The sequence below is a fragment of the Pan troglodytes genome, chromosome 3 (genome assembly GCF_028858775.2).
Source record: "Pan troglodytes isolate AG18354 chromosome 3, NHGRI_mPanTro3-v2.0_pri, whole genome shotgun sequence".
In the NCBI taxonomy this organism is placed as follows: domain Eukaryota; kingdom Metazoa; phylum Chordata; class Mammalia; order Primates; family Hominidae; genus Pan; species Pan troglodytes.
Genome location: NC_072401.2, coordinates 10,397,518 through 10,425,005, shown reverse-complemented (window position 1 = coordinate 10,425,005; position 27,488 = coordinate 10,397,518). Strand labels below are relative to the sequence as shown.

The window sequence follows — 27,488 nt, the reverse complement described above, 5'->3', positions numbered from 1 at the left end:
TGCAACATGTGACTTTGCTCCTTCTTTGCCTTTGGCCATGATTGTGAGATCTTCCCAGCCATGTTAAACTGTGGAAGTCTGTTAGACCTCTTTCCTAATGGCCCTAATGCAGCGAGAGAGGGCCACGGAAAGCTTTCTGGAGAAGGTGGCATCCACCTTGGGGTCTGGAGGACAATTAGCCAAATGAAGGGAAGAAAAACACCATTCCAGGCACAGGGAATAGCCAGTGCAAAAACAAAAAAAGAACAAGAGGGAGCTCTGCACATTTAGAAACTGAGAGTGATTTAATAAGAGTGCCAGAGGTGACAACAAGTGATGAGGTGGATGGTCAGCTGGGGCCACACTCATCCACTCCCTGCCTCTGCACACATCTGCAGTTTCAGTCACACCTGCCCAAACATCTTCCTTTTTTAAGTTTTATTTTAAGTTCTGGGGTATATGCGCAGGGTGTGCAGGTTTGTTACACGGTGTCATGGTGGTTTGCTGCACCTATTGACCCATTGCTTAAGTAGTAAGCCCAGCATGCATTAGGTTGTTTACTGTCCCTCCCCCTGCCCAGGTCCCCCGACAGGCCCCAGTGTGTGTTGTTCCCCTCACTGTGTCCGTGTGTTCTCATTCTTCAGCTCCCACTTATAAGTGAGAACATGCAGTGTTTGGTTTTCTGTTTCTGTGTTAGTTTGCTGAGGATAATGGCTTCCAGCTCCATCCATGTCCCTGCAAAGGATATGATTTTGTTCTTTTTTATGGCTGCATAGTATTCCATAGTGTATATGTACCACATTTTCTTTATCCAATTTATCACTGACAGGCATTTCGGTTAATTCCATGTCTTTGCTATTGTGAATAGTGTTGTAATGAACATACACATGCATGCATCTTTATAATAGAATGATTTATATTCATTTGGGTATATACCCAGTAATGGGATTGCTAGGTCAAATGGTATTTCTGGTTCTAGGTCTTTGAGGAATTGCCACACTGTCTTCCACAATGGTTCAACTAATTTACACTCCCACTAACAGTGTAAAAGCATTCGTATCTCTCCACAGCCCCATCAGCATCAGCTGTTTCTTGACTTTTTAATAATCTCCATTCTGACTGGCATGAGATTGGTATCTCACTGTGGTTTTGATTTGCATTTCTCTAATGATCAGTGATGTTGAGCTTTTTTTCATATGTTTCTTGACCACATGAATGTCTTCTTTCGAGAAGTGTCTGTTCATGTCCTTTGCCCACTTTTTAATGATGTTGTTTGTTTGTTTGATTTTTATAAATTTGTTTAAGTTCCTTCTAGACTCTGGATATTAGGCCTCTGTCAGATGGATAGATTGTAAAAATTTTCTTCCATTCTGTAGGCTGTTTTCTCTGATGATAGTTTTTTGTTTGGTTTTGTTTCTGCGCAGAAGCTCTTTAGTTTAGTTAGATTCCATTTGTCAATTTTTGCTTTTGATGTTTTTGTCATGAAATCTTTGCCCATGCCTATGTCCTGAATGGTATTCCCTAGATTTTCTTCTAGGGTTTTTATAGTTTTGGGTTTTACATTTAGGTTTGGGTTTTACATTTAATCCATCTTGAGTTAATTTTTGTATAAGGTGTAAGGAAGGGGTCCAGTTTCCATTTTCTGCCTATGGCTAACCAGTTCTCCCAGCACCATTTATTAAATACAGAATCCTTTCCCCATTGCTTTTGTCAGGTTTGTTGAAGATCAGATGGTTGTAGGTGTTCAGTCTTATTTCTGAGTTCTCTATTCTATTCATTGGTCTATATGTCTGTTTTTGTATCAGTACCATGCTGTTTTGGTTACTGTAGCCTTGTAGTATAGTTTGAAGCCAGCCTCCAGCTTTGTTATTTTTGCTTAGGATTGTCTTGGCTATATGCTGCCCAAACATCTTTCTAGCACTGTGCTTTGGCTGGGACACTCCAAGCCTTTCTGTGGGAAGGGGCATAGCATGACGGAAATTGCTCTGACTTGGAAGTTAGGAAGTTAAAGGTTTGAATTCTACCTCTGCTGCTTTCTAGCTGTATGACTTGAACAAGTTACTTCACTTCTCTGAGGCTTAGTTTCTGATTCTGTAAAATGAGGACAATAATATTAATACATACTCCATGGAGTTAATGCAATGATTAAAAGAGACACTATATGTAAAGGACTTTGTACCGTTTCTGCAAATGGGAGCCATCCAGTCAAACAACAGATCCTGTGTCCACCAAATGAAGCCCTAATCCCTCAGTCTAGCCTTGAAGGCTCCTGAACTTGGGTTCAGTCTCCAATTTTAACCCATTCTATCCTCTAGTGCCATTCAACTGCCCCCATTTCCCTTCTGCTGACTATCATCCCATAATCCTCATGCCACTCCCTGGGCCTGGAATCACCTCTCTCATCACCCCTCTCAATCCATGTCACTCAGCCTTCAAGAAAAGCCTAATTCAAACAACAGCAACAAAAAAGAAATAGCATTTTCACAGCCCTTCTGAAAATGGAAATGAGAAGAGATGCTGAATGCCACGTGAGCTTTGGCTCCTGACAAAAGCTTTCTCTTCCTCTGTTGAATTTTCACATGCTGTGGGTGCCTTTGATCAGATAGGGGTACATGGGGAGGAGCTGTGTCTTCTTGCTTCCCTCTGACTTCACCTTCACTGTAAACCCTTAAGGGGCTGGGCCACTCCTGTTCAGATTCCCCTTTCTTCCCTGGCACTGCCCAGCATAGAGTAGGCATCATTAATATTGTCCACCAACTTAGGTATTTGATGGGGAGAGTTAGGCAGCATTTTGTATTAACTTACTTGTATAGAGGGTGATACCTGGGGCTGGTGAAGGGGAACTTATTTTCCAGGCAGAAAGGCCTATTTTACATCTTTAGTGCCAGTCTGTGCAGTTTTAGCGGAGCCTGAGTGACTTGGGTAGGCTCAAGGCCCTGGAGAGATGTAAATTCAAATGCTGCACTTCAATAACTGGATGAGACAGATGGTGCTTCTGGCAGATTTCAAATTCTAATATTTGGAACAATAAGGCTCCTCTCCTGTATAACTTCCTTGACTTGCGGCTTTTCCAAGTAATGCCCACTGATAATGATTCCTTTCCATGCTTTAAACACTGGGGGAGAATATAACCCAGTTAGCCCTGGTTCCTGCCCAGAAGGGCGTGGTGTTGAAGTGGGACAATGCTTGGGAATAAATTTTCTCCCTGCCTACCACCAAATTCATCTAGCAGTCAAGTCGGACCCTGAATGTGACTCAGCCCCTCCCCGAAAGCCAGAACATCCACGTTTCTTAGGCCCAGGATACAGTCTGGTTGTGCAGCTCAGTCACAGCAAATGGAGCCTGAGAGTGTAGACCAGGGATTCACTACCAAAAACAAATCTCAAAGGGGCACTTGAAACTCCAGAAAGGGAACCCCAAAGGAAAAGTATTCATATTTCAACTAATATTTGTCTTAAATTTTAAATTATTTTAGTCAAAACAATGCAAGCAAATGATTGAAAAAATTCAATACTGCTAAAAGGCTTATAGTGACAAACAGAGGTCCATCGTCCCACCCCCTCAAGCTCCCTGTCTGCTCTCCAGAGGCAATCTCTTACAACTCTTTTACCTGTTATTTGATAATTCCACCATATTTTAAAATAATTGATGATAGAACTTTTAAATTCATTTTCTTTAGATATTATCCATTGATGTCTAAGATTGAGACATCAACCTGATTGAGGCCTCAGTATTCTTTTTTTTTTTTTTGAGACAGAGTTTCGCGTATCTCCGAGGCTAGAGTGCAGTGCAGTGGCACAATCTCAGCTCACTGCAACCTCTGCCTCCCAGGTTCAGGTGATTCTCCTGCCTTAGCCATCAGAGTAGCTGGGATTCCATGCCCCTGCCACCACGCCTGGCTAATTTTTGTATTTTTTTTTTTTTTTAGTAGAGATTGGCCTAAATCTCACTAAAGAGATTGGCCAAGCTGATCTCGAACCACATTGGCCAGGCTGATCTCCAACTCCTAACCTCAAGTGATCCACCTGCCTTAGCATTCTTCCAGCACCATCCCTCCCTTCCCCTTCTCTAACCTACCAATACACATATAGTACAATTTTTTATTAGTTCACTGGTTAACATTTATATTGGTATGACTATTTACCGATTACTTTCCTTTCTCATACAACCTTTTGTTTTTCCTGGAGTTATTAATTTCATCATTGTTTTTATTTTCTTATTTGCTTAGTTTTCTAACTACCTACAATTAATTTTTTCAAATTCTCCAACATTAAACACCTGGTAATAAATTTACAAAATTCTTAAGTATATCATAGATGTTCTATCACTTTATTTTTGTACCTCAGCCCTCTAGCCTGTTGCTTTCATCTAAATGGGTCTTTTCTGGACAGGTCCTGGTGCAGAACAGTCCTGGGATTCTTGCCTCTCTCCTGGGTAGAAACCACTGGTTCCTGGATCCTATGTCCTCCTCTTCTTGTTTTTTGTTTTGTTTTCAAATTATTATTGTACTTTAAGTTCTGCGATACATGTGCAGAACATGCAGGTTTGTTACATAGGTATACATGTGCCATAGTGGTTTGTTGTGCCTATCAACCCGTGATCTACATTAGGTATTTCTCCTAATGTTATTTCTCCCCTAGGCCTCACCTCCAACAGGCCCCATTGTGTGATGTTCCCCTCCCTGTGTCCATGTGTTCTCATTGTTCAACTCCCACTTATGAGTTGAGGACATGCGGTGTTTGGTTTTCTGTTCCTTTGTTAGTTTGCTGAGGATGATGGTTTCCAGATTCATCCATGGCCCTGCAAAGTACATGAACTCATCCTTTTTTTCTTGGTTTATTTTCTTGTTTTGCTAAATCATTTCCTGCCGTACTTTCCTAAGAAGAAAACATGCAATGAAGACAAAGCTTTTGAGACTTTCCATGTCTAAAAATGTCTTTATTCTATACTTATACCCAATAGATAGTTAGGCTAGATATAGAACTCTTGTATGAATATAATTTTCCTCAGAATTTTGAAGGCATTGCTTCAGTGTCCTGTAGCATCTGACATTGCTGATGAGAAATCTGATGCCTTTCTTATTTTTGATCACTTATATGTGAACTGTTGTTTCTATGTTAACTTTTAGAATCTTCTTATTTATCCCTAGTTTTGAAATTGTATAATTACTTCCATAGGTGAGAATCTTTCTCTTCAGTTGTGCAGAATTCTCAATACTCATTTCCTTTCATTCTAGATCATTATGTTACTTCTTTGATAATTTTCTCCTAACCTCCCATTTTTCTATTCTTGCTCCTTTCTCTGAAACTCCTTGCAGTCAGATAATAGGCTGCTCTTCTAAGTTTGATTTTAGTATTTTCTGTCCTTTCCTTTATCTCTTTATCATTTTGTTCTTTATGGAACATTTTCTCAAATCCATCTTCCAACTTGTCGACTGTATTTTTATTATTTTATCATATTTTTAATTTCTAAGGGCTTTCCCCCTGTCCCCGTTCATTTTACATGGAGTCTTGTTCTTGTTTTTTAGATATAATATTTACAACTATATTTTAGAGGGTATTACTGATAGGGTGTATTGTCCCCTGCATTTGTTCTGCTGCTACATTTTTGTCTCTTTGCTCCAGATTGCTTTATCTTTCTGTTGGTTTCTTTTTGCCTTTCTCCTTTGTGTTAGACACTTTTTCAAAAGTGTGGTTCTCCCATTCATATTTAAAAAGAAGGTGAGCAAAAGCTGTGGGTGAGGGACAAGGCTTCACTCAAGAGTGATGAGAGCGTGAGCAGGATTTGTATTGGGAGGCCCCACAAGTCAGTGTGTGAATGCCTTTTCTCTTTGGAGGTTTGGATTCTCCTCCAAAGAATGGGAGATGCCTATTCTGGGAAAAGATTCACTGCTGATTACTGAGGGCTCTGAGATTTATTTTCATGTTTTTGGCCTCCTGTTTTGCTGCTGTATCTGGTATGTCCAAGCCTGCAATGACTGTGGTTCCATTGATTGTGAGAATGAACCCCATCTTCTGGTTCCCATCAAGAAGTGGATAAAGGGCATGGGGCTAAAGGCCTGCCACCAAAACTCTGTTTTCATTCCCACCCTCACCCTGTCTTTGGTGGGTCCTCCATGCTGAGCCAGCAGCGGTCTTTGGGGCAAATGTCTTCACTTCCCTTCAGTGCCCCCACAGAGGCTCCAAGTGCCACTTCCTCCACTTTGCTATTCCATCTTCTAAAACTGGGCTAAAAACCTCTTGCTCACCATTGCCATTTCTTGCATTCCCATGTCCTTGTGGTTAATACCTTTGAAATGTCTGTACTGCCACGTTTAAGGAATGGATAAGATAAATCGGCATGGACAATCTGCCTTGTTTATCAAGAAGTTTTAAAAAATTTTTTCGGTACCCAATACACAAAAGGCACCCAGGAAACTTCAAATGAATAAATTTTAGAATGATCACAATTTGAAATGCTAGCCCTAGAAAACCCTTTAAGGAAAGCCTGAGACATTCATATTATAAATGGGAGACTGAGACTCAAATAGCACCCAGGCTCTATGTGAACGCCTCTGGTAACAAAGCTCTCAATTCCTCCAGAGAAGCGGCTCATAGGCGGAGGTGGCTGTGTATCAGAATGGCCGATGATACTTTTTTTTGTTTTTTTGTTTTTTTGTTTTTTGAGATGGAGTCTTGCTCTGTTGCCCAGGCTGGAGTGTAGTGGCACGATCTTGGCTCACTGCAAGCTCTACCTCCCAGATTCACGCCATTCTCCTGCCTCAGCCTCCCGAGTAGCTGGGGCTACAGGCTACCATGCCCGGCTAATTTTTTTTTGTATTTTTAGTAGACATGGGGTTTCACCATGTTAGCCAGGATGGTCTCGATCTCCTGCTTTGTGATCCACCTGCCTTGGCCTCCCAAAGTGCTGGGATTACAGGCGTGAGCCACTGCACCCGGCTGATGATACTTTTTAAAAATCCAGATGCTCACCAGGTGGATCATGCCTGTAATTCCAGCATTTTGGGAGGCCGAGGCAGGTCGATCACCTGAGGTCAGGAGTTTGAGACAAGCTTGGCTAACATGGTGAAACCCCATCTGTACTAAAAATACGAAAAATTAGCTGGGCATGGTGGTGGGTGCCTGTAATCCCAGCTACTCGGGAGGCTGGAGCAGGAGAATCGCTTGAACATGGGAGGCAGAGGTTGCAGTGAGCCAAGTTTGCACCACTACACTCCAGCCTGGGCAACAAGAGTGAAACTCCATCTCAAAAAAAAAAAAAAAAAAAAAAAAAAAAAAATCCAGATGCTTGAGCCCTACCTCAGACCTTTTGAATAAGAATCCCTAGAGAATGTCCAGTGGGGCTCAAAAGGTTAATACTGACCCAAATCTGGAATCTTTGAGAGACAGAGGTGTCCGCGGCAGCAAATCCATACAGGTCTGCAGCAACCTCAATTCTTGCCTCCTCAGAAGAAAAAATTTGACGAGGGGCATAAGGCAGAGGGAGAGACTGAGGCAAGAGTTAGAGCAGGAGTGAAAGCTTATTAAAAAGCGTTACAGCAGGAATGAAAGGAAGTAAAGTACACTTGGAGAGCACCAAGGGAGCGACTTGAGAGATCAAGTGCACGGTTTGAACTTTGACTTGGAGTTTTATATGTTATGCTTCCAGGGGATTGCGTCTCCTCTCCCTGATTCTTCCCCTTGGATTGGGCTGTTTGCATGCACAGTGGCCTGCCAGCACTTAGGAGGGGCCGCACACGCGGTGTGTTTACTGACGTTGTGCACATGCTGACTTGAGGCGTTTTTCCCTCACCAGTCAAAAGTTCCCAGAGGAAGGCCATATACCAGGTAAACTCTGCCATTTTGCCTTTTCGTGCATATGCTTGAGCCCACTCGCCCAACTCCTGAGATCTTGTCGGGAAGCTTCTGATCACCAGTTTTAGGTTTTTTTCTATTGGGAGACTGCCTTTCCCAATAATTGCCAGCTGTGACCAATTATTATTTTAGAGAGACAGTTTGACAACTGCCTGACCATCACCTGATGGCCACCTGACATTCCTGGTGGGGAATGCCTGACTACCCACTATAACAGAGGCAGGGGTCAGACACTACCTCTTTTACTCATCAGGGGTCATGGTAGGTCCTGGCTAGGTGAGCAGGAAGCAGGTCTTGTCTGGGCCTTGCACCCTCTACCCAAGGGAACATTTGGGACTGTAGAGTCTGTAGACACCCACTCACCCAGGGCCGCTACCACACCTAGATCCAGAGGAAGAGGGAGAAAAAGGTCTCACCCCCTGCATGTATGGCTCCACATGCCAGCCACCAGCCAGTATAGACCAATGGCTGTCACCCAGTAACCCCATAAGTAACTCCATCGTGAAGTTAGGGCAGAGCAGGAGGTCAGTAGTGTGTAGGCAAAGACTTCTTTATGTAGCCCAGAGGAGTGGGGAGCAAGGGTTGCTCCTTCCTGCCCAATCTAGGTCCAAACAAATATAGTTTCAGACAAGTCTTCCAGTGGGGAGCCCCATGTCTGCGGCCAGGCCCTTTGGGCTGTGTGAAATGGTAACAGTGACAGCTGTTGAGTGAGTGTTACTAAGAACTGGGCATTGGCTGGGCACATTGGCTCATGCCTGTAATCCCAGCACTTTGGGAGGCCAAGGCAAGTGGATCTCTTGAGCCCCGGAGTTTGAGACCGGCCTGGGCAACATGGCAAAACCTCATCTCTACAAAAAGTTAGGGCTGGGCGCAGTGGCTCAAGCCTGTAATCCCAGCACTTTGGGAGGCTGAGGTGGGTGGATCACCTGAGGTCGGGAGTCAGAGACCAGCCTGACCAACAAGGAGAAACCCTGTCTCTACCAAAAATACAAAATCAGCCGGGCATGGTGGCTCATGCCTGTAATCCCAGCTACTCGGGAGGCTGAGGCAGGAGAATTGCTTGAGCCCAGGAGGTGGAGGTTGTAGTGAGCCAAGATGTTGCCGTTGCACTCCATCCTGGGCAACAAAAGCAAAACTGCATCTCAAACAAACAAGCAAACAAACAAACAAACAAAATTTAGCTGGGCACGGTAGTGCATGCCTGCCATCTTAGCTGCTCAGGAGGCTGAGGTGGGAGAACCACCTGAGCCTGGGAAGTCAAGGCTGCAGTGAGCCATGATTGCACCCCTGTACTCCAGCCTGGGTAACAGAGTGAGACCCTGTCTCAAAAAACAAACAACAAACAAAAAACCCCTAAACTGGGCATTAGGCTGAGCACTTTGCATGTAATCTATTGAATCCCCAGCACAACCAGTAATGCAGGTTTTATTATCTCTATTTTATTGATAAGGAAAGTGAGGCTCATAGAGGTTAAATTTAAATTTGAGGTCCAAAATGACCAAGGGAGCAGGCAGTGCAGTGAGGAGAGGACTCAAACTCAGACGGGCAAGGCACCAGTGCCCACATCTGGGCCCACCTGGCCCTCAGTGGCTCCAGCTCTTTAAGCAACAGCATGTGGCTGAGATTTGAGACAGGCAGATGATACAGTGTGGGACCTCTCGTCACTGCCCAACGACGTTACCTCAGGAGAAGCACTGGCTCTCTGGGCTTTGGTTCTCTACCTCCTACCCATGGCCAAGAGGCATAGCGGGTTCAGTGGGTATTTGGAAAACAGCACAAGCTAAGCTTGCCCCACTTTGCCCAGTTTCCAGTCAGGAATGACCAAGATGCGAACCGAACCTCCTAAAAGACTTTTAGGATCTGAAGAATTAAAGTCACAGAACTTGTGAATCAGAGAAACTTGGATATAGAACATTAAAATCACAAGTGTGTGATTCTAGGACTTTTGCAAAGCATCTTACAACACAAGAATTACAGCTTGTTAGAGTTATAGGACATTCAGATCACAGAATCTGTGAATAGAAATTCACCATAGCAGAAAATGACCCGACCGCTTCTGGAATGCGGTAATCTCTTCCAAAACAGCTCTGACATTGTTATTTCTATTATTTATCAAACATTGTATTTGGCCATTCTTGCACGGCTGTAAACACCTGACTCACGCCGGTAATCCCAGCATTCTGGGAAGCTGTGGCAGGTAGATCGCTTGAACCCAGGGGTTTGAGACCAGCCTGGGCAACATGGTGAAATCCCATCTCTACAAAAAATACAGAAATTAGCTGGCCTTGGTGGTGCATGCCTGTAGTCCTAGCTACCGGGAGGCTAAGGTGGGAGGAGCCTAGGAGGTTGGGGCTGCAGTGAGCTGAGATTGCGTCACTGCACTACAGCCTGGGAGACTGAATGAGATCCTGTCTTTAAAAAAAAAAAAAGACAGACAGATCTGAGACAGGGTAATTTATAAAGAAAAGAGGTTTAATTGGCTCATGGTTCTGCAGACTGTACATGCATGGCACTGGCACCTGCTCAGCTTCTGGGGAGGCCTCCAGGAGCAGGCACATCACCTGGCAAAAGCAGAAGTAAGGCTGGGGAAGGTGCCACAAATTTTAAACAACCAAATCTTGGGAGAACTCATTCACCATCATGAGGACAGCACTAAGCCATGAGGGATCCAACCCCATAACCCAAACACCTTCCACCAAGCCCCACCTCCAACATCGGCGATTATAATTCAACATGATATTTGGCAGGGACATATATTCTAATTATGTCAAGCACTTATAAAGCCCCTACTGCATGTGAGGTCCTCCTCTGTGGACTAAACTTTACGGATGAGCAAACTGAGGAGTAGAGGGGTGAAGTGGTTTATCTGTTATCTCACAATCAGTAAGTGGCAGGACCAGGGTTCAGGACCCAACCTCGGAGGTGGGCCAACTCCAGAGGGCACTCTCTTTCTTGGCTTCTGTGGCATTGGGAGTCTTATGAGCTGAGCCGTGGCAAATGGAAGCCACAGTGCTTTAGCCTCTGCCTTCCAGGCAGTCAGCTTAACCCCACTGCTTTGATACCTACTCTAATTCTGCAACCATTCATCCAAACATTAAATGAATCTTTTGTAAATTTCCTGTCCTTTTCTGACAATTTTACTTTTCAAGCTTTTTAAAGATTCCATATCAAAAACTTTCATACCACCTTTTTCCATTGAGAATAATGAGGAACATTTATAAAATTTGATTTCTCACATCTTTATTAGCTTATTCTTCTAGAAAGAAGTACATTTCCTTTAGACAGAAAGGACAGTTCTCAAAAAGCCAAATTCCTAAAGATGATTACTGTTTTTTTAAAAATAAACTTTTCTGATTCCATATTGACATTTTGACATTTACTCCTCAAGCCTTCCTAAGTGGGATATGGCAATTATAATTCTTTATTATCTGTACAAATTTATGGGGTATGTGTGAAATTTTGTTACACATATTTGTGTGGTGATTGAGTCAGAATATTTAAGGTATCCATCACCTGAATAAAATACATTTTTGTTAACTTTAGTTATCCTACCCTGCTATCAAACATTGGATTTATTCCTTTTTATACCCTTTAGCGTGCTTCTCTTTATCTCACCCCACCACCCTTCTCTGTCTCTGTTATCTATCTTTACACTCTCCACATCCATATGATCAAATTTTTTAGCTTCCACATATAAGTGAGAGAGAACATGCAATATTTGTCTTTTTGTGCCTGGCTTATCTCACTTTAGTTAATGCCCCCCAATTCCATCCACGTTGCTGTAAATGACATGATTTCATTCTTTTTAATGGCTGAATAGTATTCCATGATGTATATATACACCAAATTTTCTTTATTCATCCATTGATGGACACTTATATTGATTCCATATCTTTACTATTGTGAATAGTACTGCAATAAACATGTGAGTACAGGTATCCCTTTGACGTATGAATTTCTTTTCCTTTGAGTAGTACCCAGAGGTGAGATTGCTGGATTGAATGGTAATTGTATTTTTAGTTTTTTGAGAAATCTCCATACTGTTTTCTTTCACAGCTATACTAGTATACGTTCCCATGAACAGTGTTTAAGTTTTCCTTTTTCTCTGCATCCTTGCCAGCATCTGTTATTTTTTGTCATTTAATAATAGCCATTTTGACAGGGGTGAGATGATATCTCATTGCGGTTTTGATTTCCATTTCTCTGATGATTAGTGATATTGAGCATTTTTTCCCTTAAGATTGCTTGAGAACCAAGCAAGGCAGAGGACATCCAAACCCTTTGAAAAACAGAAAATGTTTTAGGAATAGGGGAAGGAGCATTTCTTGAAAGATGACCCATGGTGGGGCTCTATGTGGGTGCTTCTCTCACATCCAATTCTCAAAACCACTTTTTGTGTGGTGAGTGTTGTAGCCTTGGAAGTTCATCTCATTATTATTTCCAACAGAGAAAAATGAGAGGTAATCACAAAAGCCCATGTTCTTGAGATACCTGTTATTGTTAGTGTTGAAATAGAATCAGAGCATGAATGCGCACCAAAAATAGCAATTCTAGAACAACATATTTGCTGCAATGAATTGAGCCATCTTACTATCTGGCTTGTACTCTGTGGGGTCAGGTGTGGAGAGGGTGACATTGACCCTCATGCCCAACAGGTAAGGTTGGTAAGGCAAACACGACCAGCCACATGCTCCCCACCCCAGGATTTAGTAAAGCTGTGGCCAGCAGGGTCCTTCCCAGGAGGCGGTTGTTGGGAGGGACGGTAAGGTCAAAGAAGCTCCATGAACATTTGCTGGCTGTCACTATTTCCCTGTGAGGCCCCACTGCTAAACAAGCAGGAAGCATTCAAAGATGTAACAAAGCAACCCTATGGAATGTGAGTGCAGGCTTCACTATCTTGATGTTTTTGTAATAGCATGAGCTATTGGAGTTGAGCTTGAGTGATCACCGATGAGTTCTGTATAGGACCTGCCATAGAGGAGTATGACAGGTTCAGCCTGATAGAATCTGCATATAAATTCCCTATTCAGCTAGCAGCTGCCACCATGAGGGAAGGGAAGGTGGCAAGGCAGCAGTGCTTTGCTCCAAGAACTGCAGATCTGAGGAATAATGTCAAGGAAAGAGCCCCGTCCAGGGATCAGAAGAGCCAGGCTCTTGTTCTGCCAGACCCCCTAATTTCTCATGTGCCTTGGCATGAGTTACCTGACCTTTACAGGTCTACATTTTCTCTTCTATGGACTAGAAATTATAATAATACTTTGTGGGAAAATATTATTTATAATACTATAAAACATCAGCCCTCTAATAGGACAACATATAGGACAGTTTTAGCATTTTTATAAAAAGTATTTTAAAAGCAGGAGTGTCTGTCGTTTCAGGGATTTCTGTATCTAGCTGGAGCATCTCTTATCTGTGCTGTCATTCATCCTCCCCAACATGCATTCAGTAAACAGGCATTTACTAAACATCTGCCTTTTACCTGGCACTGGGCAGATAAATAAAGGAACAGGGCAATGGGTGGCCCTTCAGGAGCTCCGTCTATAGGGAAACACACCCATAAAAAGCACATTGCTATGCAGAATAACAAGTGCTTTAATGGAAATTGGTACCAGATAGAGAAGTCATCCACGGGAGGGAATGCTATAATGTAAAGGATGAGTAGATAGATGTGCTGCAGAAAGGGGTTCTTGCTAAAATGGCCTAGGAGCGTCCTTCGCTAAAGCTGTATTTTACAGGGAAGTACACAGATGGGCCTAGGAGAAGTTTCAATGGGCTGACTAATGTTTGGCCAAGTAAATAATTTTTGTCAGATGTGTGGATGGACATGAAGATTTGGAATCATGGGCCCATAGATGTGTCTTAGGTTGAGTTCCCCAGAAAAGAGACCCTGAGATGGAGATGTGGGCAGGAAGCTGATTGGAGAATGAGCTCAGATCAGTGCCTGCAGGGGAAGAGATGGGACCAGGATTCAGCAGAGGGAAAAGGTGAGCAACCCTCAGCACAACAGAGGTCTCAGTTGAGCCCACAGGGAGCTCTGGAGCTGGGATGGCCCATCAGAGTGGGATAATTTGGAGGTGGGGGAACAGAACTTTTTGCCCCCACATCAGTCAGCCATTGGATGCAGTTTGTTCTTGGGGAGGGCTGGGTAGCCTTGGTGGGGGAAACATCCTTCAAGGGCAATTCCAGAGGACAGGCCCAGCTGTGGTCCACAGCCAGTAATGCTCCCAGCAGCTATAAGTCAAGCTTGTCAGTTCTGGGCCATGCACCACCATTCACTGCAGGTGACGCAGGTGTGGGGGAAGCCCTAGGACAGTGGCCGTCAAATAGCTCTACATTAGAGTCACCTGGAGAGCTTGAACAACCCCAGCACCTAAGCCACACCCCCAGACCAATTAACCCCAAATCTCTGAGAGTAGGGAATGAGTATCAGTAGTTTGTAAAAACTCTCCAAGTGATTCCAATGGGCACCCAAGTTCAAGAATCACTACCTGGGGGATGTGTGTGAGATGAATGAGAGGAGGGCTTGCCTCAAAACCTTGGATAAGTATCCCGAGAAGCTGGAGGAGAACCAGGGAGAGTGTGTCATGGAAGGTAAGGGGTCGGGGGGGTGGTGTTTAGAAAGAAATAAGTGGCCACCTACAGCAAGAACATACATGCCTGAGTGGGAGGGGCAACCAGCTGTTCTAAAATTTACCCAGAATTTGTATGAATCCTGTATGGCGAGGTGATGGACATGGAGGCAACCTTATTTGAAAGAAGAATTTATTACTCACAGTTCCCTAGAGGAGGGGACATACCACGCCATGCAGGACCACGCAGGGAAGCACTGGGTCAGTCAGGAGGCAGAAAGAGGGAGGGGACAGCCTGCACCAGAGCCTTTATTGTGGCCCCATGGCAGGAATGAGTGAGCAGGGGAGGCAGGCTTGAGATCATGTTGCCAGGCTCTGGGCTACAGGGCTGTTCCCTAGTTGTCTGATACCTGGCTCTGGAGTGGCCTGTGGGAGGGGAAATGTTGGCTCAGAGTGTGAGAGTTTGATAAAGGAAGTGATTGGAGTATAGACTTTGGATTGGTGGGTTTGCATACGAAAGGCCTGCTCTCAGGCAGGTTGTTTACTAGCTCTAGGAATTATTAATAGCTAGGGAGCTGCTATTAATAACTGCTCGGGAAAGGTCGGTCTCTCTGAAATCAGAAAGGTCATACAATATGAAAGCGAAATAAAATACAGAACACATAAAACATGATTAATATTAATACACTAACCTCATGGCCACCTAGGTTGGGGTCAGAGTGGGCTGGATTTAGCCTCAGCTCACCCCCTTATCAGGGAGCTGAGTGCTCGGTGCACCTTTCACAAATACGCAGAGCAGCCTTGACCCTGGATCCCTTGAGCTGCAATGGAGAGACAGAAAGAGATGTACACCTTGCAGCAGAGACAGAGAAAGAGCACCTGCAAACCTGCAGGCTAGGACAACTGCAAGGGCGAGTGGGTGGTCCCAAGGTTGGGACACTCCGGAACCCTCAGAAAGTGCTCATGAGGAAACAATATCAGTTTTACACATCCATTGGCCCCAGAGTCCCAACGTACAGCCTCACACACTTGGTTCCTAGAGGGGTCAGACACTGGCTAGCAAGCCTGGGGAAGAGGGGTAGGAAGGAGGAGAGAAATAGAGAAGTCAACCATCTACCTCCCACCCCAGCTCTTTCCACTGCAGGCTTCTAGCCTAAAGCAGGCTTGGAGGAAGGGGTATGGGAGATGGAAGAAGTGTCAGTCAATCCATTCAATTCGGTTGATTTTGATTATTATTTTGTACTGGCAATTCTGATGTCTAAATTGAAATTGTGATTCTAGGATAGGACTCCGCTCAGTTTCAGCAGAAAAGACGTGAGCCCCTAGAATGGGGCAGGGAAATAAAGCCCCAGGGATTAAATTTTAGAGGAATAAGGAGACAAAGATCAAGGTTGTATTTAGATGACATTCTGGACTGTTCTTATGTAACACAAGGTTACATTTGTAACACACTTAGCAGGGAGCTGGGCATGTGGAGCCCACTTGATCAATGTAAGCCATTATTAGAATAAGAGCCTAAATATGAAGAAATATAAAGAAGAGCATTTCATTTAATCCCCCAAATAGCTGTGTAAGGTAGGGCTTGCTCTTCCCCTTTCCAATCCAGCAGCATGGAGCAATGGCCACTTCTGGAGCCCTTTTGCTGTCAGAGGCATAAGTGGCCCAGCCAGCATCAACCCCCTCACCGTGCTCCCTTGTCTGGGGGCCATGAGCATATTGGAACATCCTTTATAAGAACTTGACTTGGGGTAAGAGTAATGCTTTCAACTCTACTTAAACATTTTTTGCTGATTCATCATAGTCCAGGATGATATTATTTATGGACTAAAGTAGTCTATAGCTTGGGGGAAATATGACCTGGAAGTCTATTTAAAACATGGAAACCTGCAGATTAAAGAAGAAGATAATAGAGTTATTGCAAAGCCCATTCGCCTGACCTGACTGGGAGTTAAAAATCACCTTGGCCGACAAGACTATCCTTTTCTTTCCTCCTGAGTGAAATAGCAGGTGCAAAGACTGCCTGTGTTCTCCTAGATGGATGCTCTAGGGCTTTACCAAACCCAGCAGGCTGGACCGACACCACAAAGACTCATCTTTGAGGTTGTCGTTTGGTGGCACCTCATGGTCTTGTGTCAGGCGAGTAATATGCGGTTTTTTAAAACATGGCTTCCTTTTTGAACAGCCCCTGAAAAAGACACTCAGAGGCCACTGTCTGAAAATGGCAAGGGCTGTTTGTGAAAGGGACCAGTGTGTAGGAAAGCCCTTTCCCACGCTGATTTGCTCCTTCAATAGACATGTATTGAACCACTACTGTGTGCTAGCAGGTCTCTGCCTTCAGGCCATGCCCATCTAATGTAAAACACTGAGGCCTCAGCTCTGTGTTGGGACCAAGTGCCCAGGAGCTCCATGAAGGGCCACTGAGGGTCTTAGGCCTGGGTCAGATGGTAGAAGTTCAGACCAAGCTCTCCTGGCCCTTCCCCTGAGTCTGGTGGTCTGGTGGCTCCTCTCTGGTCACTAGGTATGTCTTATCAGGCCTCCTGGATTTAAATTCAGACTCTGGGATCCCAGATTTGGCTGCCAGTCATGCCTCTATGACCGAGTTGTGGCCTCAATGAGCCATTGAACCCCTCTGTGCTGCAGTTAATATTTCTGTATAGTGGAGATAATCACAGGCTCTCTGTCTGCGAGCTGTTGTGAGGATGAGAAGAGATGAACTATCCAATGTGCTTGGTAATAAAAGCCACTCTTTCCTGTTGAACACCTACAGTGTGTGCAGGCCTGTGCTCAGCACTCCTGACATCCATTCATGGACTAAATCCTCCCAACAGAAATCCTCCCTAGGAATACGTGTTGTCACTGTCCCCATTTTACAGATGAGAACACTGAGGCATAGGCATTTCGATAACTTGCCCACAGCACAGTGAGTGGGGGTAGAGGCAGAATTCAACTCCAGACAGCCTGCAAGAGAGCTGTGCCCATAGCCACTCACTAGGTTGCCCTGACCCTGGCTGCAAGCCCCTGCTCAGTAAGGGTTGCTGATGGCGATTACATCTTTACCACTGTCATTGGGAGAGAAGATGTGCATGTTCATTGTCAGAAATTCTTCCATAAAGCACAGGGCATAGCAGAGCCTTTATTGTGGCCCCACGGCAGGAATGAGTGAGCAGGCTAGGCACTTACTCATCGAGATGACGTGTGCGCAGGTCATCCTAGCTATTTTTATTATTTGGGTGGGCCACATGTATAATATGGGTGGAAACACTTCATTCAACACACACCCTACCCACACACCCAGTCACACTTTTCTTGGTAGAAGGTGAGGGGAATAATCTCTCCTAACTACAACACCTCTCCCTGCAGCCAGCTAATATCTCCAGGAAATCTCTGAACACTTGCTGGAAAAAGCCAGGTTCAGACTCTTCTGCTGGCTAAGCTCAGTCCCTCTGGAGTAAACTCTTATCTGAGCTCCACTCTGGACACTCCCGACCCTCACCTTTTCCGCTGTTCACCCCAGGGATGTGTGCAGAGTGGCCACTGCCATTGTCCTTCCCCAGTTCAGAAATGTTGGCATCCCAATCCGGGGGCTGCCCACCCTGAGGTTTAAAGAATCCACCATTTCTCCAGAGGTAGAAATAAGACCATAGTCACCCATGCGACCCCCCTTAAGAAAGAGTCCACATGTCCTTGTATTTAAGAGACCAGGGATCAAAAGCTATGCCATAAACTTGATAACAGCCTTTCAGGAATAAGTCATGCAGTGTGAAACATACCCACTGATATAAGATTCCAAAAACACTGAATTGTAGATTCAAGGAAATAGAGAGTGTCCATCTCAGCTAGTGCATAGACCCCTCAAAGGCTCCTGTTGTCCTCAAGCCAAATCCAAGAGCCATGGAAAGGCAGCAAAGCCACCCATGACCTGACCTCTGCTCAAGGCTCCAGCCTCAGCTCCCACATCTCCGGCATCCCCTGACCTTCTGTTTCCACTACAGTTGTTGTTCCCCAATGAGCCTGGGTGGATCATGCCTCTGTGTGGTTATACATGCTGTTCCTATGCTGGGGGTGCCCTTCCACCCAGTGGCAGCTCCAAAAACACCACCCCTGGGAAGTGCCCCCACTGTGACGATACTGTGGGAAAATATTAGGCTTGATTTCCACCTGTGTGGCTCCTGGCTGGGAGGCCTCAGCACAGGAATCACCTGCCACACCTTTAACATGCAGCAGTATTGCTGGCTGTGTGTGGGGCTGGCGGCTGTGCGGTGGAAGGAGACAGCCATGGGAAGGGCTCACACCACATCTGGCACGTGGTAGGAGCTTCATGGGGTTGGTTCCCTAGTGTTTTCTCAGATTCTGTTTTTACCCTTACTGAGACGGCAGCCAAACCCCGAGAGAAAATAAAATCAACACCACCACACACAGGCCTAGCGAAAATTCCACTTCTATGTATGTTGGGGTTTTTTCTTCCTGGTCTTTCTTTTTAATCAAACTATGACACACATATCATAAAATTCATCCTTTTAAAGTATACAGCTCAGTGGGTTTTGGTATCTTCACGGAGTCGGGCCACCATCGGCCTTCCCTAATTCCAGGGTATTTGCATCACCCTAGATGAAACCCCACACCCATGCGCAGTCACTCCCCACTCCCCTGTCCCTGGCCCTCCTGGGCCCCCAACAGCCCTAGCCTACCCCTCCCAGCCTTCTAGCGAGAGCTCCTCCTGAAACTGGAAAGCTGACATTGGCCTTGCCAGTTCCTCAAAGGGCGATGGAAGGGCTATGCTGGCTGGCAGAACCAGAGGAGTTTTGTGAATAAAAATTGTTATTAGATACAGAAAAGGGAATCAAATCTAAGGCACCCCTTAGATGGAGATGATGATTGGACCAGCTGCTGGCTGTGTGCCCCTGGCAGGCCACTTCCCCACTCACTCTGAGCCCTGGGGCCCTGCTGCTCTCCCCTCATGGGATCCTAGAACTTGCAAAAGTCTCTGTTACCATGGACCTCAGTAGGGAGCGAGTCTTGGGAGAGCAGCAGAGGGAAGCCCTGCCTCCCAGCGGGCAGCTGAGGTAGAGGTGGGGAGGCTGTCCCCAGGCCCTGCCAGTTCTGATGCCCCAGGATCCTGAGGGTACCTTCCCATGGGCCCCACCTGAAGCCAACAGAACCTCTGCCTATCATGTGAAGTCTTTTCAGGTCTGAGTGTGTCTTATTTTGCCCTTGGCCGTCTCCTTGTACCTTCTTGGGAAATAAACGTGTCAAGGACGTGGCATTGAGGACTTGGTTTTTCCTCCTTCTCATGATCAGAACTGCATTGTGAGCGGGATTCTCTTCTTTCAGTGGCACAGTGAGAGCCTATTTGTAAACTTGGGTAGGAAGAAAGCAGGTTAGGACGAATACTACCTCGATGGGCATCGTAACGTGTGCTCTGGGCTTCATTTAAGCTGCACTGCAGGGGATGTCACTGCTTGGAGTGCATCACTTGCCTCTTGAATAGTGCGTGTCGTAGGGATCTGTTTGCCTTTCATAGCTGGCTGGAAAGTGAAAGGCCTCCTCTCCCTAAGGGGTAAGCTGTGCCCCACCGGCCCCCTCTTCCTCACTCCCATGGGGTCTGCAAGAGCTCCAGCTGCCCTTCTTGTGTCCTCACTGAGAAGACAGAGATGGTTGAATGTCGTGGGCATCTAGATATCTAGCGGTGGTGCCCATGTCACCTCCACATGCAGGCTCCATTCTTGGGGCAGCCTGGGAGGCAGCCCTGGTGTTGAAGAGAAGGATACCCTAAGATCCCCCAGGCTCACCATGGTTCCCCAGGGAGTGGGGTCAAGCAGCCCTTGAGTGGCCTTGGCCAACCAGAGCCGCCTGCTTTTCAGAGCTACCATGCAGGTCACTATCTCACAGGGGACTCTTGAGGAGTCTCTGGACTCATGCATGGAAAATGCTATATACATGGGACTGGTGCCCAGCCTGGCTCAGTTCCTTCCCTCAGCCTTTGTTCCTGGGGATCATGCTGGGCAGGAAGACCTTCTGCAGGGTCGAAACCACCTGGTCCAGTGGCCCAGTCCCCTCAACAATGACCAAAGGCCACTGCACTCAGCAGCATCTCCTTCTCCCGCAGGAGAGTACCTGGCCATACCTGTTTGGAGTGATTGTGGTCCCTGCCGTTGTCCAGCTGCTGAGCCTTCCCTTTCTCCCGGACAGCCCACGCTACCTGCTCTTGGAGAAGCACAACGAGGCAAGAGCTGTGAAAGGTGAGGGCCCTTCCCTTTCCTGCACAGCTCCAGCCCCTGCATAGATCATCACTGCAAGGCATGCTGGGACCTGGGCCAATGGGCACAGGAAGGGGTGTTGTCATTGTTCCTTTTTGCAGGCACTGGGCTGGGTATCATAGGGTACCTTCTCATTTCATCTTCCCAACAGCCTTGCTGGGGGACAGAGAGGGGACACAGAGTCACCCAGGGAGTCTCCCAGGGAATCTGGAAAAGCCAGAACAGACAAGATAAGACGCAGGTTCCCTCACTTCTGTACAGTGTCTCACTACCACCTCTCTGGTTGTTCCCAGCCACAGAGATGAAGCCATCTGAAATTTCTGAGTGGCTTAGGTGCATGGCGGCCCTCCTTCCACTTCTTCTCCCTTCACTGACTTCCTCTGTCTTAATATTTACCTGCCAGGAAAGGAAAAGATGCAAGCACAGAATGAACACCAGATCCCACCAGGCACTGGTCTGAGTGCTTCTGCACAATGACCCACAGGACCTTGCCAACAGTCCTTCGAGGGAGGAAGGAGTATACACTCATTTTACAGGGGAGAAAAATAAGGCTCGCAAAGGGGCTTGGGAGTTGTCTCATGTAGCTTTCTTTAAATGCCCTAAATGGGGGGATGCTGAGTCAGATTCAAATCTTGGCTTTCGGAATCAGAGAAATCTCTCTACAGAGCCCTGAAAAGGCAAAATTATGTTGCCTAGAGATAGACAATGCAGAATGAACAATCACATTCTGATTCTTTTAGTTTTATAAAATGAGATGCAGTTGACAGCACCATGGTTAGTTAGGCATGTGAAGGTAACCAGCACTACCTTCACATCCAGCTCTGATGTCTGACCTTGAGCAATTTTTTAAACCTTTCTGAGCCCCAGAACCCTCATCTGTAAAAAGGAAATGACATAAACTTCCCTCATGGGGCCATTGTGAGGACTGAATTAGATGGTGCGTATAAGGTTCGTAGTATTATCTGCTATCATTATTACTGAGAACTCTGTGCATTTTAGTTCTAAATTTCATCTATGTCCAAATCCAGGAAAAGACTTGAGAATTATATATACAATTTGTGCAACATCTTTTGAAATTCACACTACCTAAGTATTTTCTGAGTTAACAAATGGCATAATGAAATATTAACAATTACCTATATTTGTCTAGCAGTTTATGGATCAGATTCATTTTCTCATTTATAACATTTCTCTAAAGTGAAGTCAGAGAAGGTAATTGTTATTACCTTCATTTTGCAGATGAAGAAACTGAGGCTTACAGGGATGAATTCCATTTCCCAAAGCTGTGGGTTTTGGTTTATAGAGATTTATAGAGGCTTTTGAAAATATGATGGAAATGATAGTGTTTTCTTCAATACAGTAACCATATACACAAAATTCTGCCTATGGTTTGGTGATAGACCTGGGACTTGAGCCCTCTTTTCTCCAGAGGACCCTGGTTAGTAACTCCCACCCCCAATCTTAAACCCATTAGTAACCAAAGGATTGGAACCCAAAGAAGATTTTCCTCTAACACCCCTCGTGCACAGAGAGATACCAGGAAATGGAAGTAGTGGCTATTGTACCTGGTGACTTCCCATGTGGCCAGTGAGGAGAAAAACCACCTAAAAGTTTGGTTCAGATGATTATCAGATGGCAGAGTCTCTGGAGTAAAAAGAAGGTGACTAAGAGAGAGAACCAAGGGGATCTGATTCTAGATGCACCTGGGCTGTGCATTATTGGAAGAGGGTGAGGCCTCCAGCTCTGTCTCTACTGGCCTGGGAGGGTAACCCTCACCCCCTCTGGCTCTGCTCAGGAAAAACACTTGAGAAATGCTTCAATTAAGTACAGTTGGAATGAATAGTGCATGTCAATGCCAGACAGTGAAGAAGGTTTTAAAGTTTTATTTCATAGCACAGTAGGGAGTGAGGGAGAAGTACAGTTACAAAACGTGATAAATATTACATGTGCACTCTATAAAAAGAACAAAGATATTGGCCTTAAGTTGAAATAGCTTATTGAAATTTTCATCTGTACCTATAAAAGTGCTAATTTTACTCCAGACATTCAGCAAGCAATGGATATTTAGCATGTTGGGTGTTCTGCCAGGTGACAGGGTAAGACAGTGGTATGAGATGACATTCCTGCCCCCCCAGGAGTCAGGGAGGGTGAAGGTCTAGTTAAGGGAGATGGACAGAAACACCCACTAATGGCTCATCTGTATTGAAAACTATTTCATTCTAAGCACTTCACATACATTAGCTCATTAAATCATCACAACAACCATAGAAAGTAGGTAATATTTTTATTCCCATTTTAAGACCTAAAAAAAAAAAAAACCGAGGATGGGATAACTTGGCCAAGGACATAAAGCTAGCCAATGACAGCACTGAAATTTGAATTCTGACAGTCTGGCTCTGGAACTTATGAATGTAAACAAAATGCACTTTATTACTTAGCACCATGCTCGGCACTGTGGGAGATACCCCTTCTCCAGTCTGTTGATAATTTGGGGAAAAGAGGCCCTGTGTTAGTCAACTATTACTGTAATAATGCTGCATAACAAAACACCCAAAACACATTGGCTTTAGATAATAGCATTCCCCAGTTCACAAACCTATAGGTCAACAGTGTTGTTCTGTTAATCTTAGTAGGGCTTGACCTTAAAATCTTTCTTGGGGCCAGCTGAAGTTCACTCGCATGTCTGTTGGTCACCTGGCTGACCTAGGTTGGCCTTAGCTCTGTTCAGTGTACCTCATCCCCAGCTGGCCAGCAGGGCACATTCTCATGGTAATCAGAGAGGAAATGGAAAACACAAGCGTTTTCTCTAAGCTTGAAATCTCCTAAAATCCTATTGGCCAAAGTAAGTCACATAGCTAACCCAAAGTCAGAGTGGAAGGGGGCTTCAAAGTTTTAGGGTAGAGGACATAAACGTAGGGAGGCCACGAACTTGGGCCATCAACACAATCACTTCAGACAAGAGGCCACTTTCGGGATGTTCCTATCCCCACTCCATCCCCACCCCCAGTTCATAGTGGCAGGGAATGAGTCCCAGGCCCTGGGTCTTATTTATTTATGCCACCCTTGTCAGTTTAGGAGAATCCCAGCCTCCAGTGCCTGCAATACACATGGTGCTTTGCTTCTGTGATCTCCAATACGTCTCCAAAACTTTGCAGACAAGGAAATGACCACTCAGAGGCTGAGTAGCTTGCCTAAGATACCACAGATAGTTCATCACAGAAGCGAGATTCTAACTCAGTTTGTCTCATTCAAACCTGAATTCACTGAAGTGCAGGGTGCTGCCTTGAGCGTGTGTGTGACTCTTATTTATAAGACATTACGTGCACATAAAGACAACCATAATAGCAAAAGATCGGCCAGGCGCAGTGGCTCACGCCTGTAATCCCAGCACTTTGGGAGGCCGAGGTGGGCAGATCATGAGGTCAGGAGATCGAGACCATCCTGGCTAACACGGTGAAACCCTGTTTCTACTAAAAATAAAAAAAAATAGCCGGGCGTGTTGGCAGGCGCCTGTAGTCCCAGCTACTCTGGAGGCTGAGGCAAGAGAATGGCGTGAACCTGGGAGGCAGAGCTTACAGTGAGCCAAGATCGCACCACTGCACTCCAGCCTGGGCAACAGAGCGAGACTCCGTCTCAAAAAAAAAAAAAAAAAAAAAAAAAATAGCAAAAGATCATTAATCCATGGGTTGGAGACACAGAAAATTTCTCCTGAAATATTATGACTTTATATATTAAGCCAGGGTTAAATTCCAGATTTGCATCCATTTCATCTAAGAACAGTTAGATAAGTAATCGTGTATCTGCTTAAAACTGAAAATGATATCCCAATGCCAATTTAATTCACTTATTTAACAAACAATTATAGATGATTGTAGCATTATGAAGGCATGCTTAGGACATAAAGTTCGTGGGGGAACAAAGAGAACATAAAAAGAATCTGTGTGATCACAGAAGTGTAGACATCATAGATACGGGCAGGCCCAGGTAAATGCAGGCACAAACGGAGGCCGCTGATGCTTGAGGGAGCTGGGCTTTGTGCTTTGTAGGCTCTTGCTGAGGGAGGGGCAACAGAGGTAAACTCCTCGCTTACTCCCTCCCCTGTGCACCAAACGCACCCACCAACCAACGCAGAACCCAGGAAGGAGGCCATGGGGTGATCAGCTGGCTCTTCAGGCCCTGCTGTCTGTGGTGGCCTTACCTGGAGGCCCTCAGCTCACCTATACCCATCTGGAGATGGCTGAGGAGAGAAGAGGGGCTGTGTAACGTTCCATGCTTGCCCTTGTGAATGATAAAGATGTCCCCATCTCCTAAACCGGGCAGAGGGAGCTGGGCAGAGGGAGGTGGGGACGCACTGCCTCAGAGGTCTTCTCTCGGTCTCTGCTGGCAGTCACCTGCTCCCGGAAGACCAGCGACCTCCTCCCTCACTGTTGCTCTGTTTCATTTCTAAGATGTGAGCCAAGATAGGTGGCCTCTGAGAGTCTCCTCATTTTGGCCCATGGACTAGCTAAGCCCCAGGACTCCCTTTTCCCTGGCTAGAGAGAACTTGTTGGGACAGGGTGCTGAGTGAAGAAACAGAGGCCCACGGAGATAAATGTCTCCTACAGAAAACCCAAGGGCCAAAAAGGGGCGGGAAAACACAGCTCGGAAACCACCCTACCAAAGCCTCCAGCCCTCAGAGCACGAAGTCGTTCCTAGAAATTGCCCACACACTTCTTCGTTTTAAAGAGCAAGCAACTCTTGCTGTAAGGACCAGCCTCACTTTAGATTTAGAGAATTGCTGAGGGTTTTGCTGAAGCAGAGGATGTTTTCTATGTTATGCCTGTGATGGGTGCCATTCCCGTGCAACCTTTGAGATTGCTGGAGGTCTCTGTGCCTCTGAGAGCTGGGAGGAAGCTCTCAACTGTACCTTCAATTCCACAGCACAGGGAAGGAAGTTCAACATTTCTTTACCATTCAGAGCATCCCTGTTCTTTGAGTCTCCTCTGCTTCTTGGGGACCAGTTCTATTGCTCTTGGGATGACATGATAGTCCCAACTTGAAATTCAGTACCTTCTTTGGTTTTCTCAAAAACAACAGCACCCATGTACAACAAATCACCAGAGAGTTTAGAGACCATATCAAAGATTTCAGGGTGGTGGGGGAGTCGCTCCATCCTGCCACTCACAGCCTCCTCTTTCCTCTCCCTGTCATCTCTGCTCATCATCCCCTCTGCTTTCTTAGGTGCCCCTGGAGCCCCGATTTCTCCTCCCTCTAGCATGTCGAGCGCCTTCCCGCCCCTTCTGTAGCTGGAAGCAGCACACATGCAGACATTCAGCAGACACCTGCTGCTCCAGGCATTCATCTAAATATTTTTCTTAGCCATGACAGTGCTTGAGAAACATTCTGGTGTCAGCCGTGAAGTTGACACACTTTTCTTCCCCTCTTTGTACCTGGTAATGTTGCTGCTAGTATCATCATGCTCCGTGGCTCTCTGGAAGGCCTACTGTGTGTCACAGCATGTGGCCCAGGGTTAGCTGAGAGTTAGCAGAGCTGGGGTCCAGCCCCGTCTTCCCCATACCACAGCTGTGTGACTCAGGAAAGCTGCCCGTTATCTCAAAGGCTCAGTTTTCTTGCCTGTGAATGCTTATCTCTAGGGCCCAGAGAAATGATCATATCAGATCATGGATATCAGAGTGCTTTGTAATTCTCTTTTATAAAGGCGCGAATCCTGTTCGTAAGGATTCTGCCCCCCCGACCTGATCACCTCCCCAAAGGCCCCACCTCCTGATACCATCAGTTTGGGGATTCATTTTCAACTTTTTACTTCTGGGGGGCACAAACATTCCACCTATAGCAATGGTATTTTGGCAGAAGGGCTCCAATTTCTCGCAGGAGGCAGCGTAAGACAGCTGCCTCATCTGGGGGCCTAGGGTGAAGAGCTGCTATGCTAATGAGGAAGGAGATTCATAGATGTGCCTCCCAGATGTGCCTGGTGTGTTCAGACACAACAGCTCCCAAAAATCCCTTAACCCATTCTTCACAGGCTGGGCATTTCATGAAATGGCAGCAGTGCTCATTTTAATGTTTTATGAGCCACAGAGATTCCTGCAGGAAAGAGTGGAATGGAAACTATTAAGCCCCCAGCGTGAGGTCCTGGGACCCATCAAGTTTGACTGGGTGCATCTGCAGGCGAGACGGTGCTGGGAGCATATGTTCAGGGGCACACGTCCTAAAACAACATGCAGCATCTCCTGGGCTTCCTCACCAATGACTTCTTGGACAGCAATCTTGTTGAGTTCTTCCACATGGCAGGTGCAGAGAGACTGTGGGATCTGAGTGTTGACACTGGGCAGGGGTCAGGAGTTCTGGTTTGGTCACAACACCTCTCTGGGCTGTGTTTCTCTACCTGCGCCATCAGAAGTAGAACAAGATGCTCTCTAAGAAACAGCTCAGCTCCAGGTTCTGAGGTCAGAACCAGGGCATATAGGGGCAGGGACTAGTGTCAGGCCCAAGGCTCCTGGAAGGAGGTGTTCGGGCTCTGCCACCACCCACAGGCTCCCACAGCAGGTGGTTATAAGTGTCATTGCTCCCCCTCCGAGGGACAGTGAGACAGCACAGAATGAGCACTAAGTGGGCTCAAAACCCCCCAGTAAGAAATAGGAACACTTTTACACTGTTGGTGGGAATGTAAATTAGTTCAACCATTGAGGAAGGCAGTGTGGTTATTCCTCAAGGATCTAGAACCAGAAATAACATTTGACCCAGCAATCCCATTACTGGGCATATACCCAAAGGAATATAAATCATTGTACTGTAAAGACACATGCGTATATATGTTTATTGCAGCACTG

General features: G+C 45.7%; 1 protein-coding gene across 19 annotated transcripts in view; it reads left to right on the top strand.

Moving 5' to 3' along the window:
• Positions 1-27,488, top strand: part of SLC2A9 (solute carrier family 2 member 9) — a 279,004-nt gene that overhangs the window by 83,064 nt on the left and 168,452 nt on the right. For all 19 annotated transcript variants that reach the window (XM_063809388.1, XM_063809384.1, XM_063809396.1 and 16 more), the window contains one exon: positions 20,508-20,640. In XM_063809388.1, the coding sequence (XP_063665458.1) occupies positions 20,508-20,640 (133 nt within the window). The remainder of the gene's footprint in view (positions 1-20,507; positions 20,641-27,488) is intronic.